Source organism: Numida meleagris, chromosome 6, assembly GCF_002078875.1.
Source record: "Numida meleagris isolate 19003 breed g44 Domestic line chromosome 6, NumMel1.0, whole genome shotgun sequence".
In the NCBI taxonomy this organism is placed as follows: Eukaryota; Metazoa; Chordata; class Aves; order Galliformes; family Numididae; genus Numida; species Numida meleagris.
Genome location: NC_034414.1, coordinates 51,551,995 through 51,575,080, shown reverse-complemented (window position 1 = coordinate 51,575,080; position 23,086 = coordinate 51,551,995). Strand labels below are relative to the sequence as shown.

Here is a 23,086-nt window from a genome sequence, read left to right as displayed (position 1 = left end):
AGCGGCGAGAAGATGCAGGTAGGCGAAAGTGCGGCCGCGGACGGACGACCCCCTCTCAGCCCCGCGCCGAATCTGCCGAGGCGGATGCAAAGAACAGACAGACACGCCCCCTCCGTCCCCGCACCCCCCGCTACGGCGCGGCGCTCGGCCCAATCTTCCCGGGCCGTGCCCACGTCGGAGCGCGGCGTGCTGGGCGTGGCGGGCCCGGCGCGGAGGAGGAGCGGAGCCGAGAGCGGAGCCGAGCGGGTGCGGCCCTTCCCGCCGCCGGGGCGAGGCCGGAGCGGGAGGCCGGGCGCGGCCCATGGACCGGCCGCGCCTGAGGCGGAGCCCGTGGAAGGAGCCGCTCGGCCCCGGAGCGGCCGTGAGGGGCGGGAGGCGGCGCGGCTGAGCGGCCCCGGGGCCTTGCGCGCCGCCGTCCGCCGGTTCGGCTGCCCGGCACCATGTCGGCCAAGGTGCGGCTGAAGCGGCTGGAGCAGCTGGTGCTGGACGGGCCGCAGCGCAACGACAGCGTGCTGAGCGTGGAGACCCTGCTCGACCTGCTGGTCGGCGTCTATGCCGAGTGCAGCCGCGACTCGCCGCTCCGCCGCGACCGATACGTGTCCGACTTTCTCGAGTGGGGTGAGCCTGGGCGGCGGGCCGAGAGGAGGGGGCGAGGGGAGGGGGAGGCGTTGGCCCCGCAGCGCGGCCGGAGCGGGGAACGCCGGCTTTGGGTGCGGAGCTCCAGCGGGAGTCCCCGCTGACCCGCTCGGCTGCGGAGCGTCCCCGGGCCGGGCTGAGCCCGAGCGTCAGGGAGATGCCCCGCTCCTGCGAGTGCTGCCGGGCTGCGAGAGGGCTCCGAGCCCCGCTGCCGTGCCGGCTCCGGCCCTGCTGCGGCGGGAGAGCAGTTACGTCGCATGTCTCTTCTGTTCGGGCACGGCCCCGAAGGACGAAGCGCTGCCAGGCGGCCTTTGTGGCAGCTTTGTTCGGTGGTTTTGTGGCACTAAGCGAGGTGATGGTGAGAGCCCTCCGATAGCGGACAAAAGGAAGCGTGGATACGTGTTATCACACTTTTATTCTAAGTTTTCTGTCTCTCGGTGCTTTGTTAAGGTTGTTGACTACAAGCAAGTAAATAGTAGAGATCTTTCCCTGGTGCATGCTTAAGTGAATTTATGTTAAAACGGCCATGGTGGCTGACTGGTTTATTCAGCTGAGTAAGTTATGAATAATAATGTGCAGTGAAGGTGACTTAACTTCTCGGTGGAAGAAGAACCGTGGGGTGAGGGAGGGGAGAGCACTGCTCGCCAGAACACTGTCCTGTTTATCAGCTGGGCCAAGCATGTACGGTTGATGAGGCTTTTAAAGATCTCTCTTAAAAAAAACCAAACCCACAAAACAAAGGATTTCCTAAGGGAGGGGGAGGGGCGATTTACTTCAGTGGATGCAAATGTGCCCTTGGTGCTTCCACTGCAGCGCTGAGGAGTGGGGACAGCTGGTTCTCCTTAATTTCTTTGGGGACCACCACTCTTTGTCATACGCTAACAAACTAGGAGGATTCACTTCCTGGACTCTTCTATTGACGTCAGTAATGCGATTGCCAACTGAATAATTAACCACTTTATCACATCTGCCCTGCAAGCTGCAGCCAGGGGAGCATTGATTATTTGTTTTGTGGTGGGAGCTTTGTATGTCTTCTGCAAAGTGCAGTGTGTTGTCATACCCTTGTTTCTGAGCTGATAGCTTCAGTGAGTGAGCATATAACGAACTGGTCAGTGTGATATAGCAGACTGCTGTGGTACTTAACATCATTCCCATGATTTCTGTCCTTTGGGACAGGCCAAAGAGTGCTGTGCTTCTTCTGTAGCCCTGTTGGTGGTTGTGACTTGCTGGTGGATGCTTGTGTTGTCATTTTCTGTGCAATGGAGAGACTAATTATCCAATTGTTCGTAAAATTGCTTTTTTAAGTTCTATTTGCAGCGTCCACTGAAAGTGAAAAGGTTACTGACTTGATGAAAAGTGTAGGTCGCAGTAAAAATAGTGTGTAGCTCTTACTGCAGCGTGGGATTACCCTAGTATAAAAAAGTGCCTATTCAATAAATAATTGAAATGTATGTGAGCTACCATCTGGTGCTGCAGAGTAGGGATAGAAGTTTATAATCCAGGCTCTTCCTGGTAAGGGGTGGGCCAAGTCTGGACTGCTGTATATTTGTGTTTCTTCAGCCAGGAATACCCTTAAAAGCAATTAAAGCTGATACTGTGGGCTCCTCCCTTTCCTTCAAGCTGTTAAAAGCAAGTAAATGCCAACAAGACACCTTTTATCTGTGTCCTAATGCCCTCACAGTGTGTTTCCACTGACAAGGAACTTGTTTCTGCCTCCAGCTAATAAGGAAAATATCATGCCAAACACACTAATCTTCCTCATGTCATGATGTGCAGTCTTAATTACAGCTCGTTTCTCTGTTAGAAGATATTCTGGATTGATGCACATGAGTTCTGTGTGCTGTTCTATGTCTGGCAGCATGAGAGTGTAGCTAAATATTTGGGATATACTTTGAAGATCAGTGTGTTTCTTTATCAGCTGGAGACAGAAGGAATTTCCTTTTGACAAAATGGAGACTTATCACAGACAATGGAAATAAGCTGCAGGAGTCTGAAGGTTAAATTAATCTGAGCTATGTAACAAGCATTCCTCTGCATTTGTGCTGTGAGACTTAGGCCAGCTTCTACCAGCCAACATCCAAGAAACTTTGCACATCACCCGCAGAGGTTAGTGAGCCCCATATGATCGATCTCATTGCTTCTGCCCTATAAACCTGGCTGCTGCTCCCTGGCAGTCCTGTCACAGGCTTATTTCTTCAAAACCTTCTTCCTATTTAGTAACCATAGAAGAGTGTAGGGTGTGGCCATTTGCCCAGGGGCAGCCTGTGGCTTCCATCTCTTCAGAAGCATCATCAGAATCTGCCATTTTAACCTTGGCAGTTGTAGCTTTCCCATGACGAACAGAATTTTAGATATTCTATATTTCTTTCCCTATACTGGAATTATAATACATTTTCTTATGCCAAGTATCTTTGGAGAAGGATTAGCTGAGCTTTCAAGTGAAGATTTTTAGAAGTCATTTTCTTCCAGTTACTTTTATTTACAACTCCTCTTGAATAAGATCTCACTCTATTGGTTGTCACTGTATTGTTTACATAATAGATACTGAAATAATGCTCAGTATTGCCAGTGGAAATTGAGTCCAAGTTTGTTAACGCAGCAGACCTGTGTCATACATGTTCAGCAAGAATTTGCCAAATCTGTGCTTAGTGTCATTTAAGCTGTTGCTGCATATGCTGCTCCTGGAGTGAGAAATAATAAAGAACTCCAACAGTCAGCCCAGTTTATTCCAGTTACACTTTCTCTTTCCTCTCTGAAGGTTGTCAGTGAAGCTGATCTGCTGTAGCCCTTGTACCTCTGAGGCCAAATTCCTTGCCCATCCCTGCCAGACCTTGTAGCACAGTAGGGTTGCCAGGAGAGCGATCTGGCTTGCATACCGAGAGGTGCTGGTGCTGGGCAGTCCTGGTGCCCTGGAAGGCCCACAAACCAGCCTGCTTCCTTTGGCTGAAGCTGCCCAAGCCCACTGATAGACTACCCAAAGGTGCGGCAAGCAGGGAGGAGGGTACTCGTCCTTTGGAGTAACCAAGAGGATTATGCTGTGCACCAGTGCTTAGTAATGTCTGCACTGCAGAGGGACCTCCTGAGAGACTTATCCTGCAAAAAGTGTCTCTGACCTTGTTCTGCATGACAAGGAGAATACAACGGGGGTGGGGAACCATCATGGCTTGGGTCTGCATGCATCACCTGCCCTTTGGCTTTTAGGTGCAGTGTGTTCCTCTGTATGGAGCATGTTGTTCCCTCTTACTGAGGGATATGAACCTTTCCTAGTCCCGTATCATCTGTACTGGGGCATTAGGATGGCTGTTCATGGGGCTGCTTGCACCATGGCTATGCTCACCTGACATCACCTTGTTATTCAGGACTTATGTCAGTGGGCTGTGGCCAGGGCTTGCTGCCCCTTGCTCCAGCCAGCAGGGACTGGCACAACCAGCTGCTCCATTCTCCAGCAGCTACTGGCAGGAGTTGAGCCAGTCAGCAAGTGTATTTGGAGCAGAGTCTAATAGGAACGGGTCTTGTTGGTGTTCAGAGTGCTCTTAGTGCTGCACAGGCTTTCTTGCTCCAGCCTTTGTTTCCTCTGACCCTGTTTTGTACTGCTGGCAATCTGTATGGGGTGGGATGGCACTCATCCCCATGGGGTTTGTTCAGCATTGTCTCCCTCCTGGACTATACACTGGCTTGATTTCACTGTGAGAACACCTTGAAGCCAGCGTCTGAATAGGTTAGACTGATCTTCTGCATTCTCAGTTTGTGCAGGGTCTGCTCTCCAGTTAGGCTGGGGTTCTGCTTTTGTTTTTTCCTTATTGCTATTGTTTTGTTTGTTTGTTTTTCCTGAGAAGAACTAACTTGTAGGGGGGCTGAAGCTGTGGGGAAAAGAAAGAAGTCTGCAGCTGATTAGCACAAGTAGGCCAGCTGGGCACCTGCTGTCAGGCTGCCTGGCTGGCGTAATAGGCAGGCAGTGCATGCTATTGTAGTAACAGCAATTTATTCGCACTCTGGGTTAGGCGGGGGAAAAATGCGTGTGCGGAACACTCAGCAACATCTCTAGCCCAGCCTTGAGCTGCCACTTTTGGGTGGATGTCTGTTACATGGGAGGTTGTGCCATAGATGGATAGATGGAAAAATCATGTGCAGAACACTCAGCAGAAGGGTTGCTGTTCTGCTGGTGCAGTGATTCACAGCTTTGGGTCACTGCGAGGACTGGTACTTCAAGTTTTGCATCTTGCTTTTGGTGGGGGCTAAAAGAGGAGTCTGTGAGTTTGTTTTGCAAGTCTGCTCCTAGACCTACTTTCTTCTCCTTCCAGCTGCTTATAGAGACATGTTAACCTTTCAAATAAAAAGCTCTAATGAGTGAAGAGAGAAACTTGCAGTGGCCTTCATCTCATAAGAGTTTAGAGCCTGTTCTCTCAGCTTGGAATAGTTGTATTCAGATGTGTGGATGTGGACCTGAGAAAAGGTCACGTTTCTGCAGCCTGCATGTAGGGCATCTTCAAAGCTTGCTCCAGGGTAGCCCTAATCCTCTCGCTGCCACAGACACTGATGTGCTAGAAAATGAGCTAGGTAAAGGTGAGGACGCAATGTGTGGTACTGGTGCAGGAGACAGAAACTGTTTTGAAGTATTTTTGAGATGTCAGACTTGGAACACTGTTTATGAGGATCTTCCTTTTGGCCTTTTTGGGTTACATCAGGAAAAAGTGTCACTTAATAATGTCATGTTTCTTGATTTGAGATTTGTTAGTTTAAATTCCTCTCTTTTTCCCTTCACCACTTCTCCCTTTCCTCCCCTTCCCATCTTGAGAAAAAGCCAGGAAGTGCCCCAAGCCTCTGGGGGCCTGTTTGACATCCTCCTCTGCAGGCAGAAGCTGGGCAGGGAGTGATAAGCCTGTTGGGAAGACGACTTGCTTTGGGTAGTGAAGGCAGCTGATCAATGAGAAGTCTCAATTTCTGTCTGTGGCCGATGTCCTCCTCCTTCCAACTGATTGCCGAAGCCTGTTGTGGTCACTTGTACTTGAGGCAACGGTAGGAGGCTGTGGGTGAGGCTCTTTGGGCAAGGAGCTACAGTCTTGCAGAGGTTCTGGAAAGGCTGGTGGTGGTGGTGGTGGCTGTGTTTTCTTTGTATGCAGTGCAGTGTGGATGCAGCTGGAAGCCTTTCCTGCTCCCTGAGGGCTTTCCTGTGGTTGGAGTCGGGGCACTGTAGCCTGGGCCGCCTTTGTGAGGAAGCCTTTGGCGGTCATCTGTCAGGCAAACGCTAGCAGGGCCACTGAACCCTGGCTTCCAGCATTCTCTGCTGTTAATGGTTCTTTTACAAAATAGATGTTGGGGTTAAGTCATGGTAGAGCAGCGAAAACTGCCACATTAGCTTTAAGAGCATTGTAGTCAAGGCCAGTGATCTGAAGGCATGAGGTTCAAAGCTCACTACTGTATACATAATGGGCTCTTTACAGCACATCTCTTCTAATCTCTTATTTTTAGAACAGGGCAATATCTTTTAATGACTTTCTGTAATATTCTTTGCAATGCTGACATTGAAAGCTGAAGTCATGTTCTAACAGTGTGAAGATACTGCGGCTTGGGGGATGAGATGCACTTCAGCATGTGCTGTTAAAATGGCAGCCATCCAGAGCTTGTCCTTAGTGCCATCCAAGGAAGTCAGCATTACTTCTGTCCTGTGGATAGATAGTTTCCAAAAGCTTGCTAATAAGTTGCTTGGGGAATTGTGTTGTTTGTTAAAGGCCATGACCTATTTTATGTTTTAATGCTGTTTATATATGAGAAGTCAGGAAACGACAGAGAAGTCATTGCTAAATTTGTCTTCATATAGAAAATGTGCACCTAGTGCTGTCTCATACGTGGTACGTGATGATGTGGAATGCAGAAATAGGGTTTCATAAGCATCCATAAATCTAGCACTTTTCAGACTTGTTTCATGTAGAAATACAAAAATCATTTTAATTCCTTTTTTTGTAGGTAATACTAAGATTCAACATTTTGCCAAGAAAGATTTCATTTACGCCATTAAAACTTCCATGGTTGGCACCACTTAGCATTCTCAGTGGAGAGAAACCTCTTGGTTGTTGGTTTATTCAGCAGATTTAGTGCAATGAACTTTTCTGTCAAGTGAAGTTGAGCTAACCTTTTCTTTTGCAAATAATTTACATGAGGGGGTGAGTCAGTATCTTTTACACCTACGAGAAACAAACGGTTTTAACTGGGTGAGTCAGGACTGAAGAGACTTCTTTCATTAGCTTTTTTTAGCAAGTTGATTTTGCTTTTGGTTATATAGTAATACATTGGTTTTCAGAAATCTTGATCTGTAGCTGAGATTAGTTGGGAATGTTAAGCTACAGCAGATTCTTCAGACTTAGGGAACTTACTTTTTGTTCCTTCCTTATAACTTGAGACAGTTCACGCAAGCTGTTTTTGGATGGCTGTTACAAAAAGGAAGAATTATGATACCTAAACCATTGCAAATGAAGCACAGCCATTAGTAGAATGTAGTGCCTAGGATTCAGATTAACTGCATAGACTCATCTCTTTATTTACCTATGTCTGAAAAGGTGATTGGGATGATGGCCCACAAGCAAAATTGTTGGGAAAAGTAGAAGGGTCTTACTAAAACATTTTACAAGATTTCTGCTTTGATAATGCTTCAAACAGAATTAAGCTTCATTTTCTAAGGCTCTTGCAAGGTACATGTGAGAATTCCAATCTATTCTTGGTGCAGTCACCAAAGAACTTGTATCACACTCAATAATATGTCTGACTGAAGCTCTAGTATATAAAAAGAAAGGAGGGGAGGCTTGATTTTAAAAGAAAAAAGCTTTTTGAGTTCTAGAAATTTTCAAGTGCATTCAATCTCTGGTTTGATGTGATCTGTTCTTTTTAACTGTCTCCTAATACTAAAATATTCCACTATTTTTTCATCATCATATGCAGATTGCTGGAATGCAAGCTTCCACTTACAAGGACCTTTGTCCCTGTAATGAATGTAGCTTTTTTTTTTTCAATAGGAAGCTACACGCAGTTCTCTTAAGCCCTGATTTTGCACAGACCTCAGTAATCATGTATGTAGATACACTTAGGGTGCATTCAGATTAAGCATGTGCATCCATCATTACCAGCTGAGGCCGTGGGCATGCTGAAGTGCCCGAGTTAGTAATTTCTGTCATTTGTGTCATCAGGGTCTTAACACTGAAATCTGTTATTACTTAACCATGGCCTGAAGCTTCAAATGCGTCTGGTACCTCTGGGTGCCCAGCTTGAGTCCTCTATAAAAGAGTCCGAGCTTTGGAAAAGTGTGGGGATGTCTTCACTGAGTATCAAATATTAAACATGGATGAAGTTCATTAGTCAGATGTGTATTAGTGCAGGCTGAGGTGATGTTCTTACCTTGCCTAAGTGCAGTTCACTTGAAGACTTGATATATTCAGCTGCATTTCCTGAATGAGCCAGCAAGAGAAACGATGAGAAGTAGCATCAACTCCAGGTATATCCCGAATTCTTTTCACGTTTGAAATTGTTCTCTGGCAAAAAATAAACGTGGGTAATTGCTTTGTGAAATCCTACTTGAAATTCATGTATGTCCGTTTAGTGAGATGTGCATATTCAGGATTTTAGAGGCATGTATAAAGCATTCTGTTTGAACAGATTATTCAGCTTAATCACAGGTTATTTTGTTCCAGTTTTCATTAAAAAAAAAAAATCAGTGAGAGATAAATAACAAAGACGGAAGCAATTTAAACTCCTTCAGTGTTTATGTGGAAGTTAGTCTTAAAGGAGTGCTGCAACTATTCTGCCAATATTGTGCTTTTCTTTAGGACTATGTGGTTGGTGGGGCGTGGATCCTTTTTTTATAGAAGGTGGAACTTTAGTTAAAATACAGCAACTGTGGCAGGAGTATGGTTTCCTGCTTGTAGTAGCCTCTCAGCTGAAGAACTGTACATCTTCCCTGCATAGATGTGATTTATGGAAAAGCTTTGGATCTCTAGAAATTCTCAGAAGATGCATAAAAATATTTTTTTCTCTAAATTGGTTTAAATGCTGGAGTACTGTGAAAAAACAGCTGAGAACTTTTTTCTTTAAAAAGAAAAAATTTGAAGGTGTTAAAACCTGAATGAGCTTTAGAGTTGTGCTGAGTGTGTCTGAGGGAAGTCTGGCCTCGTCTGAGGAAGGAAGAGGTGATACTTCTTGAGCATCAGAAACCATTGTCTCTGTTGTTGTGGAATTCCTCTGTCCTTGGTTTCCCCCTTCTTCCAGAGATCCACACACACCCTGGGCATGGACAGTGGTCCCCCCTGCTCTTTCTGCTGCTATTACAGCATGCCTTCTATTTTCATCTTCCACGTCCTTTCTCAGAAGTTGGCTTCTTCATGCAGCTTTTCTGTGTGCTACCATTCCTATTGCTGCCCTTGACGTGGCTGATCAATGCTGAGAGCTGGAATGCTCTGACTGCCTTTTATTTTGCTGTAATTAAGGTAGAGTAGAAACAGCAGGAGGGTGACTTTAGACAGGAAGATCCTATTATCATTTTGAAATATGTTCTCCAGGGTTTGCTTTTTAAGGTGCGTGTTTGGTTTTTAAGTTTAGCTCTTGTGATAGGATCAATTATTCTCCACCAACCCCAATTTTTGTGTATGATTTCTGTGTTCTCCTTGTCTCTTATTAGTGCTAGGAGATGAATGCAGTGTGTGTGCTCTGCAGACTTTGTTCTGCTGACTTCTGTCTGTTCTGGGACTGGATCCAAAGAAGTAGCATGTGTCTTTTTTTTCTGCAGTTGCATATACTTCATTAAGATGTATATACTGAAAATTTTCAAAAAGACAAAAAAAAAAAAAGATAGGTTTTCTGTTATCTAGTATGTGATCATTTGAACTCTGTCCATGAGGGAAATGGGAATGTAACTTCTGTTTGAATTTTCTCTCTTTTAAACTTGTATGTTCTTTTAATGCCAGGGTGGGATCTCACTGCGTACTATCAGTGGTTTCTTTTAGATGCCTTTGTTGCCCTGGAGCCCTGTTAAGTTACTCACTCAAAAAAGGAAACGACGTTTTTATGATTCAGGACCTCACCCTGGTTGCCTTATTACAGAGGGCAGGGAGAGTAACATTTTTGCATGTGCAAATGACTACAAGTGATCTAAAGGTCCTAATAAAATAACTGGTAAGAAACCCCTGGATGCTTGGTTGTAAATGCAGGGCAAAGACTAGAGTTTGTGGTAGAGAGTCTTTCTGCCTTTTATGGATGACATGGTATTTTTACTGAATTCCAGAGCACATCGTCTTTCAGAACAGACTTCCTGACAACTTGCAGATAAGGTACTTCTTATGTCACAGAGAAATAGTACAAAAAGTTTCCTTCAGATCAGCTTTAGCTAGAAAAGTGTCTCAGTTGTGTATGCCATCGTATTGCTGCACCGAGGAATTCAATTTGACTGCTTTAACTTTTGTAAGTGCAGATTTCCATTACCAGTTCAGCCTGGGGTTTCCTGGACACTTAATTTAAGTTTGGACTAATGACAACATCGGACTGTTTTTAAACTGTGGTTTGTTCTGTCTGATAAAGTAATACAAGGCAGCGTGCTGTGGGGATACCTAACTGGAGGCTGTTTCGGGCCCACAGGCTGTCTTTGTGTTGCCCTTGGAAGCATTTACTGGTTATTGAGGCAGCTGAACCATGGTTATTGCTCTGTGCATGTTCTTGAGGGCCAGCAGGATTTACTGGGCTGGGTGTAGTTCTGTACCTGCAAGGCTTGAGCCGGTCAGCTCTGCATCTGTGGCTGGGAGTAAGCAATCCTTGTGCATCCTAAAGTTGGCTGTCTGTGATATGAATTGTAAAGGTGAAAAACCTAGTGGAGGGGGAGAGGTAGGGGATTAATTTGAAATATTGTTAGTGCTGGAGAATATGTCCTTAGAAAGGTACCTTGCAGTAGTTATCCTCAGCATTAGCAGCATGCATGTTTTTGGGTGACTGAACCCAGCAATAGAAGTGCCCTGGTAGATTTTGACAGCATCAGAATTACAGGTACTCTAGTTATAAACTTCCTACTCTTGCAGGTACATTGTAAAGGTTTTCTTTAATGTGTCAGGCACTTTGGAGGGTGGAGATAGCTGAGATCACATTCGATACTTTACCTTTTGCATACCAATGTTACTTTTTCTTCACACTGTGAACCTCACAAAGTTCAACACAAGCGCAGCATCTCACACCATGGACCTGTAAAAGCTGGGGAATAACCGGCTGAAAAGCCTTGCTGGAAAAGATTTGGGGATCCTGGTAAACAGCAAGTGGAAGAGGAGTCAGTGGTGCATCTTTTTGGAAACGGAGGCTGCCTGCATACTGGGCTCCCACAGTGCCATTCCAGGAGGTCTTTAAACCCCTGCTGGACCAGGCGCTGGGCAACCTGATTAAACTTGGACCTTGCCTTAGATTTGAGCAAGGAGTTAGATTCTGTGATCTCCAGAGATCACTTCCAGTCAAAAAATTATTCTTATTCTGTATTATTGATTTATTTTTTTCCCTTATGTTAGTAGATTTATTTAATGTCGTGGCTGTTTTAACATGAAAGAGTTGTTCTTCAGACTTTCCAGAATGAAAACAGAAATATGTCATAAATCATTATTTGTTATTGGTATATGAAGTAGTTCAAATAACTTGTGTGAATACATTATTCATTTCTTTTTTTTTTGTAATCTCAAGTGTTTACCCTGATTGGTTGGTGTTTTACTATGTAGTCTGAATGTAAGTATTGACAAAATTATAGCTAAATTTTGGGCCTGTAAATTATGAGAAACTATTTTTTTCCTGTGTTGTTCTGTCATGCTTCTAATGAAATCAAATTTCCTCATTCATGCAACAGAATTACTAGAACAGGTTTTAAGAACCTCTGAAGTTACGCTTTATGTCTATTGCTTTTTCCCAAGTGCCATTTCCTAATGTCTAGTTGTTAGTCTTGACAGTAGCTGAAGTATTTTTAAAGCTTTGTTGCATGTGGCTGCGGGAAGCCTGCAAGCCCTGCGTGACTGTGAGGCTGAATCACCCCTTAGGAAAAATAAAGGTGTCGTTGATCTGCTAGATATTAGTGCTGTATTACAAAGGGATCTCTATCTAGTAGAATTCTGAGTATTCTTATGTCTGACAAGAAAAGACGTCTGACCAAGTGGTTGCTAACAACAGGGTGAAATAAATCTACCTCATAGCTGTAAAGATCTGATGGGAGATTATCCCTGGTTTTTGTTTTCCTCTGTTAGATAAAAACTCGTAGAACTTGCATGAAGTTGGACTTGAAATAGGGCTTTTCATACTGGTATTGTCAGTGCTAGAGCATTAGCAAACCAAAACCCACAGTAACAATTTCAGTGTTAAAATCATATTGCTATATGGAAGGTAGCGTGGTAAGTACTATCAGTGATAAGGATAGCAATGTATAATTGGGAAAGAAAACAGGAACTGCTTCCTTTGTTAGTGGTGCGTTGTAAGTATTGATGGAGCGTACTTTAAGTGACACTTGACTTTCCATACAAATAATTTGTGTTTTTGAGTAACTTGCCTACAGCTGAGCATCTGTGGACGAAGGAAAATTTCCCCAAACTCTTGGGAAGATAATCAGGTTTTTCAAAATGATTCCTAAATGTATTGAAGTCTGGTAAACGTCCTTACTGGAGAATGTATGCTGTCAATTTTGTCAGGAAGGCATCCACTGGCAGTGCAATATAACATAATGTAATGTAATGGGGCAAGGGCTATATATGTACTTGAGAAACTTATATTGTATGTTAATTTTTCAGAAGAAACCTTTTTCCAAGTGTTGTATGGCTGTTTCAGGTGCTGTGGTTCTGAGCTCTCAGCTGTACTTACGTTTGATTACATGAAAGTGGTTCACACCTCGTTCTGGTTTCAGTGTATCACTTCCTGGTTGGGATGTACCTGCACACATACAGATACCATGGGGAAAGAACAGGAATGAAGTAATGACATTAACTTCTTTTTTTGTGTCAAGTCTTGCTGCATAAAACTGCTGAGAAATGTCATCCTTCTTCTCTCATGTCCTTGATTTCCTCTTCTGCTTCATTGTTCAGAATTTTTATTTCTTGTTTACAAACTGCATTTAGAGAAGCTCCTTTGCAGTGATGTCTTTCAAACAGGAGTGGACATTTGTGCACATACATGTTGCTGGCATCATCTTTTGTGTCAATGATTGCGATGTATCACTGCACCCATTGGTAATAATAGCTGTTACTTCAAGTGTATGCTTGATAGCTACAGAATAAATAATACAAAGACTTTTACTGGAGCACCTTTTCCAGTATTTAACTTCAGATCTCCGTCTAAAATGGGTGACAGCTGGTGGAAGATAATGGATTATCTCTCTGCAATATAGAAGCATGGGCAAGACCTACTTCTTACTTCAATCTCCTTGCCCTTATCTCTCCCTCCCCCATCATGTCCCATATAATGCTTAAGAACTCGTGTTCTATATTTTCAGAGGGACATAGGTGGAGAATGTTATCTCTTGTGTAAAATGATTCATTGGCAAGGAAGTAAATTTAGCTGTGTGTAACAATTCATGGAAGAGGAAATCAACGTTGTCGACTTGCAGTCTTTTAACACTTGTCTAGAAATGAGTTGTTGAGAAGTCATAGTACTTGAATTGAAATAAGCATCTATTATAAAGAACTAGGAAAAGCATCACTTAGTCCGAAGTATGGATCATTACAATATAAGCAGTGGTCAGGCCAGCCATCTTTATCACTTCTGGAAGTACCAGGTAGGTTGTACTTGAAGGAAAATCTTCAATTGAGATTATGTACTAAAACATCTGTTATATAGGATTTTGAAGAAGAGAGAAGGGACTGACGATACTCAAAAAATTGTGATAACTAAAAAATTCTTACTTGACTTCTAGGGTTTTTGATGTGTTAAGATATGTTCATGTAAGAAAGATGAGACTCTGAAATGACATCCTAGTTCTTTGAAAATGCATTTCTTAGAGAGCAGTCCTTCAGAAAAGGCCTACTTGTGCAATTTTGGTTTCATACAGTACAGTTGTGAATGCTCCCGGCTTTTCTTCTTCTCTTAAAATGCAGCTGAACAAACAGGCAGGGGTGAACTTCTGACAGCAGCTTCACAATCTTCTCAGTTATTATAAAACTTATTATAATAACGTGATACGTTTTTGTTCCTGTGTAAGAGTAACTGCTTGTGGCATCTGAGCAGTAGAAATTGGGACAAAGTGACACTGGCAGCTTGTGCAAGTAATGCCATGCAATAGTTCAACAAATTGCTGTTCCTGATAATTATTTTTAAAGATTTCATAAAGCTGTTTTCTTTAATGATGGTGCTAAGAACTCAGATTTAAAATTCAAATTATAAAGGAGGGGAAAAAAAAAAGACTTCAGCTTCAAGAAGTAGTGATAAAAGTGAGAATTGCATGGCTGCCAGGGTATAAACATTAGGCCAGTTGCCAGAAGAATGGTTTTAAATACTTCAACTCCTTTACAGAAGATTGGAACAATAAAAATTCTAACTTTTTAAGCATGTTCTTCTGCTCAGTGCAGTTTGATGTCTTTGACTTAGAGATCCTTGCCATAGATTTGTGGAGTGTGTACCTGTCCATAAGAGCTGGACTGAAGCTTTCATCTTACTGTAAAGACCATGAAACGACTAAGAGATTGAAAATGTTTTTGGTAATATTCACATCCTCACTGCGTTCACAGTGACAACCCTAAGGGTGGAATGTTGTGTTACTAAATAAGCAGACCTGCTCGCTCTTTTCCAGTAGGTTTAAAAAAAAAAAAAAAAGGAGATACGGCTGTCATAAATTCTAAGAATCTTAGGGGTGGAAAACTAAAATTTTAAAGACTACATCTCCTCTAGACTTCTTTCCAGTAGAAAATTCCAGATATATTTACAGAGCAAAAAGTTTCTGTAGCATCAGCTTCATGGTACTTGCATCAAAAATTAAATACTGAGCTACAGTATCAGGAATGAAAGTTTGACAAAAAGATTGTGTTTTGGGACAGAACAGTTTTTTTTAAAGTGAGTCAATACAAATGGAAAAAATTACTTAAGAGCTAAAACAATCACTGAATGGGCAAAGTAGGCAAGGTTTATTTAGATGACATTGGAGATAAGTTACTGAAGGAAAATACTGTGTAGATAAAGAGGGGAAAGGAATGGGTTATAGCTATAACGTTGTGTAAAGAAATGGAAAGCCAACCATTTGGCTTTTCTCTGTGTAGCAGACTTTAGTGTCTGTACTAGTTTTCAGATACTTTGCAATGACTTAAAATATTTTGAAGATTGGCTGAAATTCCTTCTGCTTGTGGTCTGCTAGGAGGGCATGCACTTTGTCAGAAGATTTTGGTAGGGAAGTTAATAAGTCTTCTCTGTTTCCTTTTTTGGAAGTAGAAGGTTCTGCAAGCACAGCTGCTCTGGTAGGGTTATGCTATTGTGCTGGAGCTTGTTGTTTTCAGGTGAGGTGTGAGAAAAGGCTGGAAGCCAACAGAATGGAACTTGCAGTATAGATAAAGATTTGAGTACCAGTCTAGCACAAAGGCCTGGTACCTGAATTTGTCTTTTCAAATCAATACACCTGTCTAGATAGGTTGTAAATGAGCTGAAGAGTAGAATGTGAAGTAGTGGTATAAGTGCTATTTACAACTGAGTAGGATTGAAATTCTTTTCCTTTTTTTAACGGATGTAATTTTGATACCAAGTTATGGCCACGAAGCCCTGGTGTCTCCAAGCATGTATAAGAAGGAGAGAGAACCCAGAAGCCAGCTGCTCCTGCTCACAGTGGGGTGTGCACTAATGGGCAGTCTGGTTTGGAGTGGTAGAATGTGGCGCATATGAGCCTCCAAGGAGTTTAGGAAGGCCTAGAACGATGTCTGTTAACCTGTGCTATGGGGGCTGACAGTCTGTTCAGAGGTGGTTTAAAATTGTGAAACAGAATTGAAGAATTTCTGAAAGACAGTGTGACAAAGATCTTAAGAAAAGATGGGGGTAAAATACTAAACCAGTACAAAAGCAAAAGTGTGGGTTTTGACGTGCACAATATTGGGATAAAGGGAAAGAGGTTATTCAATATACTGTTTTTAAATTACAAAAAAGAAAGTTGAATGAATGTTGGTGACAGAAATGTAGAGTGAGGGGTAAAGAGGAAAGAACAACTTCATCCCAGCTGTATAGAGACAGCTAAATTTAGAATGTTTGGAGACTTTGAAATGTCTCTGGAAAAGGTATGGTGCTCTTCTGCTTTTAGATTCAAGTGCTGTACTCTGCATATTCTTGCAGTGGTAGAGCTCTCCAGTTATGTTCTAAATCAGTTAGGTTTGACAAATTCACTCTTAACACTGTTCTAGAATTTGACTTTACTATGTGTAACTGTTTGGTTTAAAGGATGCTTTGACATTTTGAATAGGAAGTGTGGTGTGTCTAATATTCCAAATTTTCACTTATCCGAAATGTTTTCTTTCAGAGCTGTTCAACATGTATTCAAAAAAAAAAGCAACACACACCACCTGTTTTAGATGGTTATTTATTCTTAATTAGTAGCAGATGTTATGATATATGTCAATTTGAATCTTCAGAATAATTAGTTGATGCTATTCAGCAAACTGATAACTCAAATGGGTAGGTACTATTCTAGAACAAAATTCTGCAGGCTTCTCTGTTTGCAACTGACAATTTTTGGCTTTTTTGGCCCACTAACACTTATGAAAAATAAAGGTGAAATGAGAAACGTGGCACTCTTCCTGAAGAACTTATTTTGTAAATAATTCAGGGAGCTGAAGAAGAGAAATTATTTCTAGTAATAAGAAAGTCTCTCTAAGCCTTTTGCCATGATGTGAAACAAGTTTTAGCATGAGGCTTCTTGTATTCTCTGCAGATTTGAAGGTAATTCTGCTCTTCTCTGCCTCTGAGTAACTTGAGGTACTTGTCTCTGGTTGCAGTAATTATTTGGTGGATGTCTTTGTCACCTTTACCTACGGCAACAGTTTGACTCTTTGTTGACCTTTTAATAAGATCTGGGGCTCTAAGGGTGGTTGAGTAATGTTGGAGAAAATGTCCTATGCTGCCATGTAGAAGTGCAGTGAGCAGAAGGATGTGCCACCTTGCTTCAAGGAGGTGTTGCTATCTAAACTCTTCAGATTGGAAAACAGTTCAGGTTGTTTATGTGTAGTGTTGCAGCTTGATCCATCAAAAAAAAATAATCAAAATTCCTCAACCAACCAAAGCCAGGTGCGGTGTTACCTGACTCTGATGCTCTGTCCCCTTTGTCTTTTGTTTCCCCAATGATTCTGTTGATCCGGATGAGAACTGAAGTATGGAAAAAAATAATTGTGGTCTGATTCAGCTCCTTGCTCTGCTTAGCATGCAGCAGCACCAAGGCAGGCCAGCACTGCACCAGCAAGGCTGTGGCAAAGGCTGTTGTGTGCATGCTTCATCTCATCTTGATCTGTGCTATTTAAAATGACTGCCACTGAAAAAAAAAAAAAAAACAACCAAAAAACCTGAGCTCCTTTCCTTTTCTTGCTCGCTCTGGTGTAGTGGCCTCTCTGACCCTTCAGTGCTCATGATTCCATTTGCTAAACTACCTGGAAATGCTTGCTTTGTGTTGCTCTGTAGCTTGGCTTTCTGCTGCTTTAGTGAGCAGAATCAGATCGGTGAGGTGCGACTGGCAGAGTTTGTTACAGCTGATACTAAGGAAGAGAGCAGGCCTGAAACTGTCCCTTGGTTGCAGGGATCCAAGATCACTCCAGTTTAGTTGAACTACATCTTTACATTCACTCTAAGTATGTAGGCGTGGAAAAATGACGGCTTGTAAGGTGAATTTCTCTCTTGTCACTGAAAGTATGTGGAGGTGCTTTGCCAAGAAGAGCTTATTAAGAGGAACATCAATCTTTTAAAGGAAGTGGTATGTGGTAAATATAGAACCAATGTAAAGTATAAATTTTTGCTGTTACATAATGCATATATGAAGTGTTAAGTTACTTGAGACTGTCTTACATATATCAGGAGAAAGCAAAAGATAAGTTTATCAATTATTACTTACAGTAAATAAAATGATTATGGTCTTTAGGATGAAATAAAGCATGCAGCTGGGAAGGTAGAACTTTGCTTATATGATGATGTAAGTGCTACTTTCTGAATGTAAGCTTATATCAGCACTGCATGGTCATCAGACTGGAATTGTTTTATTTCTTAGCAGGGTCTGTGAGAGGTTTGAATCTGACACAATTTGGAATTGCTCTTACATTGTTAAAATTTGGGTGAGCTCAAATTCGAGATTTCCTTAGTCTTTAGTTTGAAACCAACTGGAAAATAAGTGCAGATATCAACTTTTTTTTTCCTTCGCAGTCATAATTCTCAAACTATTCTACAAAAATTGTTCTTAACTCTGCTTTTTAGATTATTTATCATGCAGTAGAATTAGTGGGTTTTAAAAATATTTACAACTTTTTTATGGAATAAAGGTTGAATCATGGATATTTTACTGTTTGGAGCTAGTGATTCACATTGAAGCATGAAACTGTTCTCCATTAATGATATGCTGCATTATGTAATCTCAATTTGCTATGGCTTAAATGATCTCTCCCAACACCTGCAAAAATTGGCCTTGTACTTCGAGTACAGAAAAATTCAGGTACCAGAACAAATAAAGCTGCATTAAGCAAAAGCAGTATTCTTTGTTTGTTGCCATGCATCTCTTACAGTGTTTTGGCATGTATCTTGGAAGATTCTGTCCTAGTGTGCTGTAGGTTGGCTTGAAATGCTCATGTGCCAGATGCATGCTGATTGCAGTATGAAGCAGGTCCACATTAATTCCAAAAAAGGCCATTTTGTCCCTCTCCAGTCTCTTTCTGCAGCCTGCCCCAGGCTGATGCTCCGTCGTTGCAGCTGTGAGTGAGTCATGTTGGGTGATTGATTTGGTGGGAGGAGATGGACAGAGAAGTTAGCTTTTGCCTGGAAATGTTTCCTGGTTTCTTGTGCCACGTGAGCACTGCTGATGATCCAGACAATAAAAGCAGAGTGGTGGTGGGAAGGGATGAGGAGGAAGTCTTTCAGCAGCAGAATGGATTTCCTGGATTAAAGTGGTCATGCATGCAACCCCTTCGCTTGTCTCAAATGTCTGGGAAGTCAGAGAATCAGTCCCAGGGAAAACCTATAATTCAAAAAGCTTGTGTATGACTTGATGTGAGTGTATTTTCTGGGCTGGATCTGATCTTCGTAATAGAAAAAAGTTGAAGATGAAACTTAAGGTGTTAGATATTGACAGTTGTTTAACAGCAGAATAGTGGAATAGTAATATTTGTATTTCTTTGCAACAATTAAAAGGAAGGAAAATCTATGAAAATCTCATGAAAATTGAGTATAAAACATTTGCCTCCGGAAACTTGTGAGCTGCAGACATTGTTGGGCTCCTGCACAATAGTCATTGAAGTCTCTGAAGCTGAAGAGACTGATGGGGAATCTGTGGTTGGAGCTCAGTCTGCAGGAACTGCTTTGAGCCTTGGGGAAAGGAATTGCAGCTTTCCCTCTCCAAGCAATGGTGGCAACTGGGAAACAGATAAGAAATATCATCCTATACACTCTAGTGAGCTTCCTTCTCTGGTAGACCTTCCATGCAAGGTTCCTCAATTATGCATGCATCCATTGTCGCATTAACACATGCCATTACCTCAGGTCTGATTTGTGCAACTGGAATTGAAGGTGTGGAATTGGATTCCTCCATGTGGAGAAAATGGCGCCCATGGAGATTCACAGACGCTTGCTGAACGCTTATGGAGACCAAACAGTGGATGTCAGTGCAGTGAGGTGGTGGGTGGTGCAGTTCAGTGGTGGCAGAAGCAATGTGAGATAAAGAAAATTCTCAGCTACAAAACGCTATCAAGTAGTGTTATTTATTGTGCTCTTTGTGTCTCTTGCGATTTCTACGGAAATAGGAGGCATTCCTTTCAGAGAGACCTACACATAGGAAACAGTCGTTGGATATTTGTTCTTTACATGTAAGCCAAAGCTTATTTTCTCCGTTGCCTGCTAGAGCTCTGGTGCTGGGCAGGTCTCAGAGAAGCCCTGCTGCCTTTGTGGCAGTTGCACTGGCAGTGTTTTGCCACTCAGACTGCTCAGAACGGTCTGTGCATTCTTCAGTAGTTGCCTGTCTCCAGCGTTATCTTTAGTGCCTTTCACTGTAGGTGAATGGGCTAGTCGGGCAGTGGGCCAGCTATTGAGTGTTCGTGGTAACATTCATCAGTGAGCTGGCAAATGGTAGCATATTGCTGCCCAGGGAGTCCTTCTGTGTGGTTCTTGCTTTTGGGTCCTGCCACACAGAAAGTGTACTTAATGACTAACAGTGACCACGGATGATGTTTCAAGGTAAATACCCTACTCCTCTGCCAGCAAAGTTAGCTATGCCAATAGGATCGGTGTCAGTGCTACTGCTGAAGTCTTTTTCTTCACAACGTTTCCTGCTGCCATTATCCTTTAGTGTGGTAATACCTCTTTCATATAGGTAGTTGTACCAAACCCCAGATGCCAGAATTATTTTTTTCTGTGACTGATACAGCCCCTCCCAGAACAAAATGCAGAAGCTAGAAACTACGGGCCACATGGTCTTGGTTTATTTATTATTATCTGTTACCAAAAGTAACAAATGCTTTGTCCATTTAAATCTTTGAGGAGTTTGAATGTGATTTATATACATCCAAGCACCATCAAGATATCTGACTGCAAGTGGTCTGGCACTATGCTTTACTTATGCCAACAGATTTTTGTAAAACAAAGCTAGTCCCGTGACTGAGTTACATCTTCAGAGAAGATCTGGAGTTTCCTTGTTTTTTGTTTGCTTTTTAAAAAGCATTTTGTATACCAATTTTAAGTTTCATAATACAATCTTAACTTTGTTAACAAACTTACCACCGAGTTTTTTTTCTCACTGGCAGTTGATCTCAAGAAGGTTTGGGTGTTGCCGGTGTTGTATTAGCACAAGTATGTGTCATTTAACAAAGCACTGACCAACTGTGAGACTTGATGGCTCAGCATGGAGCAGCGTCCCACTCAGGAGGCTCTTTCTGCAAGATCTGTTAACGCCTTGCAATGGGAACTAGGCAGTGTTTCTCTGGTTATTACTGGATTAAACACCGAAGTCTTGCACCACCGAATTTGTTTGTGTAATGAATGCTGAGTGAGTGATGAAGAGTTGGCTCCTTGAGTAAGAGGCAGGCAGAATAAATGAAGTGTGTAGTGCGTGTTGTAAAAATGGGAGGGGGGGATGTGGCAGAAGTAAAATACCCAACAGACAGCGTGTCATAGAGCACAACGTGTCACCTTTCTCTGTAAACAGCGAAACTTTGAAGTTTGGCTTCCTATGGATTCGGGATCTGCCTCCTTTACTGGGCTTAGTGACACAACCCCTTTCCCTTCCCACTGTGCTGCATTCTCTTTTCTGATGCATGTTGCCTTTCTTCACAAGGAGGTTTCAGTATCACCCTACTTTACCTATAGCTCCCTCCGTGCCTAGGGACAACAAGGTATGTCTGTTTTGCAGCTCAGGATGCACCAGTTGCCCGACTGTATTTCTGCTGCAGCCTTTCCTATCACGGGGATGACACAGTGGGTGTCTTTTCTATCACCCTCAGTTCTTATAAAACTGGGAGTAACTTAGTATCTTCAGACATTTTAAGTGAAATTTGATAAACAGGCAATCAAGTATATGAACTGGGATCAAAAGTTAGTGAGAAGGAGGAATGGGTACTCTGCCAAAGTGTGATACTTTATTTCCTTAGGAAATCAGACTGAGGAAAAAAGCATTTGCAGGGGTGGATGATAAGAGGAAACAGGCCAGCACAGGAAAAGGGAGGCAAGGATCTATAATTGGAAGAAATTAAGGCTGGAGTCAACAAGGGATGGAGGAATTAGCAAAAATTTACACTTCTAAAATAGAAAATTTCATGATCAAGTAGAAAGAGGATTGTATGCTTTAAAACTGGAGAGAGTGGGTTGGAAGAGGTATTTATCAGCCCTCGTAAGCTGGTTGGGGCTACCTGGGTGTGGGTATCTCAAGACATGTATACAAGCGCTAACTTGTTAAACCTGTCAGCCTGCTGTTTTAGTAGCAATATCACAGGAATGCTGTTTCTTTGAAAAGGGTGCACAAAGGGCAAGCAAGTTACTTGATTTCTAGAATGTAAGTTAGGGGTGGTTGGGGGAAATGGTAAAACTTGCTTCTTTCATGTTCTTCCTCCAAAGAAAACATCTTAAATGAGACATTGGATCCTCCTGACAGGAGTGTGGCTCCACAGACAGCTATCTGCATCATTATGTTGTTTCTTTGACATCAGTATTGCGCAATTCACACAGTTTCCTACCATACGTTTTTGTACAGGGAGGGGGTAGATAATAGGAGTGTGATTTCTGTGCGACAGACTGTTTGGACGTGCCTTCTGGGCAGGTCTGCCTGAATGTTATCCTCTTATTATATAGGTTTAAAATCTAGATCAATTCTGATATGTGACACGCTGGGGCAGGGCAGCACAGTATATGGATGTGTTGTCCACAGAGGTGGTGGAATCTCCAGCCATGGAAGTTTTCGAGAGCTGACCAGACAGAACCCCAGGTAATCTGCTCTGGAATCAGCAATGACAGTGATGCGAGCAGGAGGCTGGTCTGGAGACCTCCTGCAGTCCCTTTCATCCTGAATTGTCCTGTGATTCTGTGTGTTAGTTTCTTACGGTTGTCACATTTATTTAAAGCTTGAAGTTGCCAATAATAACAAAACATCAGATGTTCCTGAACATTTGGCAGCTTCCACTCAGTGATTTTTGTGACTCTGGATTTCTGGAACCTTGCGCTGCCAAACAAAACATGAAGGAGTCCTCAAATCGTAGCTGTTGGACTGCTCCACCACTGGAACAGGAGTTACCACAAGCCCACAAGTAGGCTTTGGTCTTTTACAACATAAAGGCGCTACCTTTTGTGATTCCAGAGAGTAACTTATTAACAGAATCTGAAGGGAAAGTACAACTCCAAAGCATCGCTGCCCTTGGCTGGGGCTGGAGTGCACCTGCCCTGCCCCATTGCCATGTCACATCTCCTTGCTGCCGCTTCCTGTGGCTTCTGGTCCTTCTGAATGGATCCATCTGCAAATGTCTTTTATCAGATGCCATAATTGACTGTGGCGTAGATTTATGTAAGAAACCTAAATCACAAACCTATTTACCTATGACTGGGCTTCAAATTATGTTTTCAAATTATTCAAATTGATGTTTTCTTTCTGTGCAAACAAAGCATCGTGGTCCCATCTATCAGGAAAAGAAGAGAACATGATTGGAATATAATTTGTTTGTGGATAAGAATTATGTCTTTCATACATACCTTAGTTTTCAGTGAAGAAATAAATGTTGGCATTTCACTTCAATTTATGAATATTGATCAAAACATAGACTGTGACTGTTTT

At 42.5% G+C, this 23,086-nt stretch overlaps 1 protein-coding gene across 1 annotated transcript in view; it reads left to right on the top strand.

Annotated features, from left to right (window-relative positions):
* Window positions 263-23,086, top strand: part of CDC42BPB (CDC42 binding protein kinase beta) — a gene marked incomplete in the record, with an annotated part of 90,028 nt that continues 67,204 nt past the window's right edge. Inside the window, 1 exon segment of the mRNA XM_021401859.1 lies at window positions 263-618. Within this exon segment, the coding sequence (XP_021257534.1) occupies window positions 441-618 (178 nt within the window).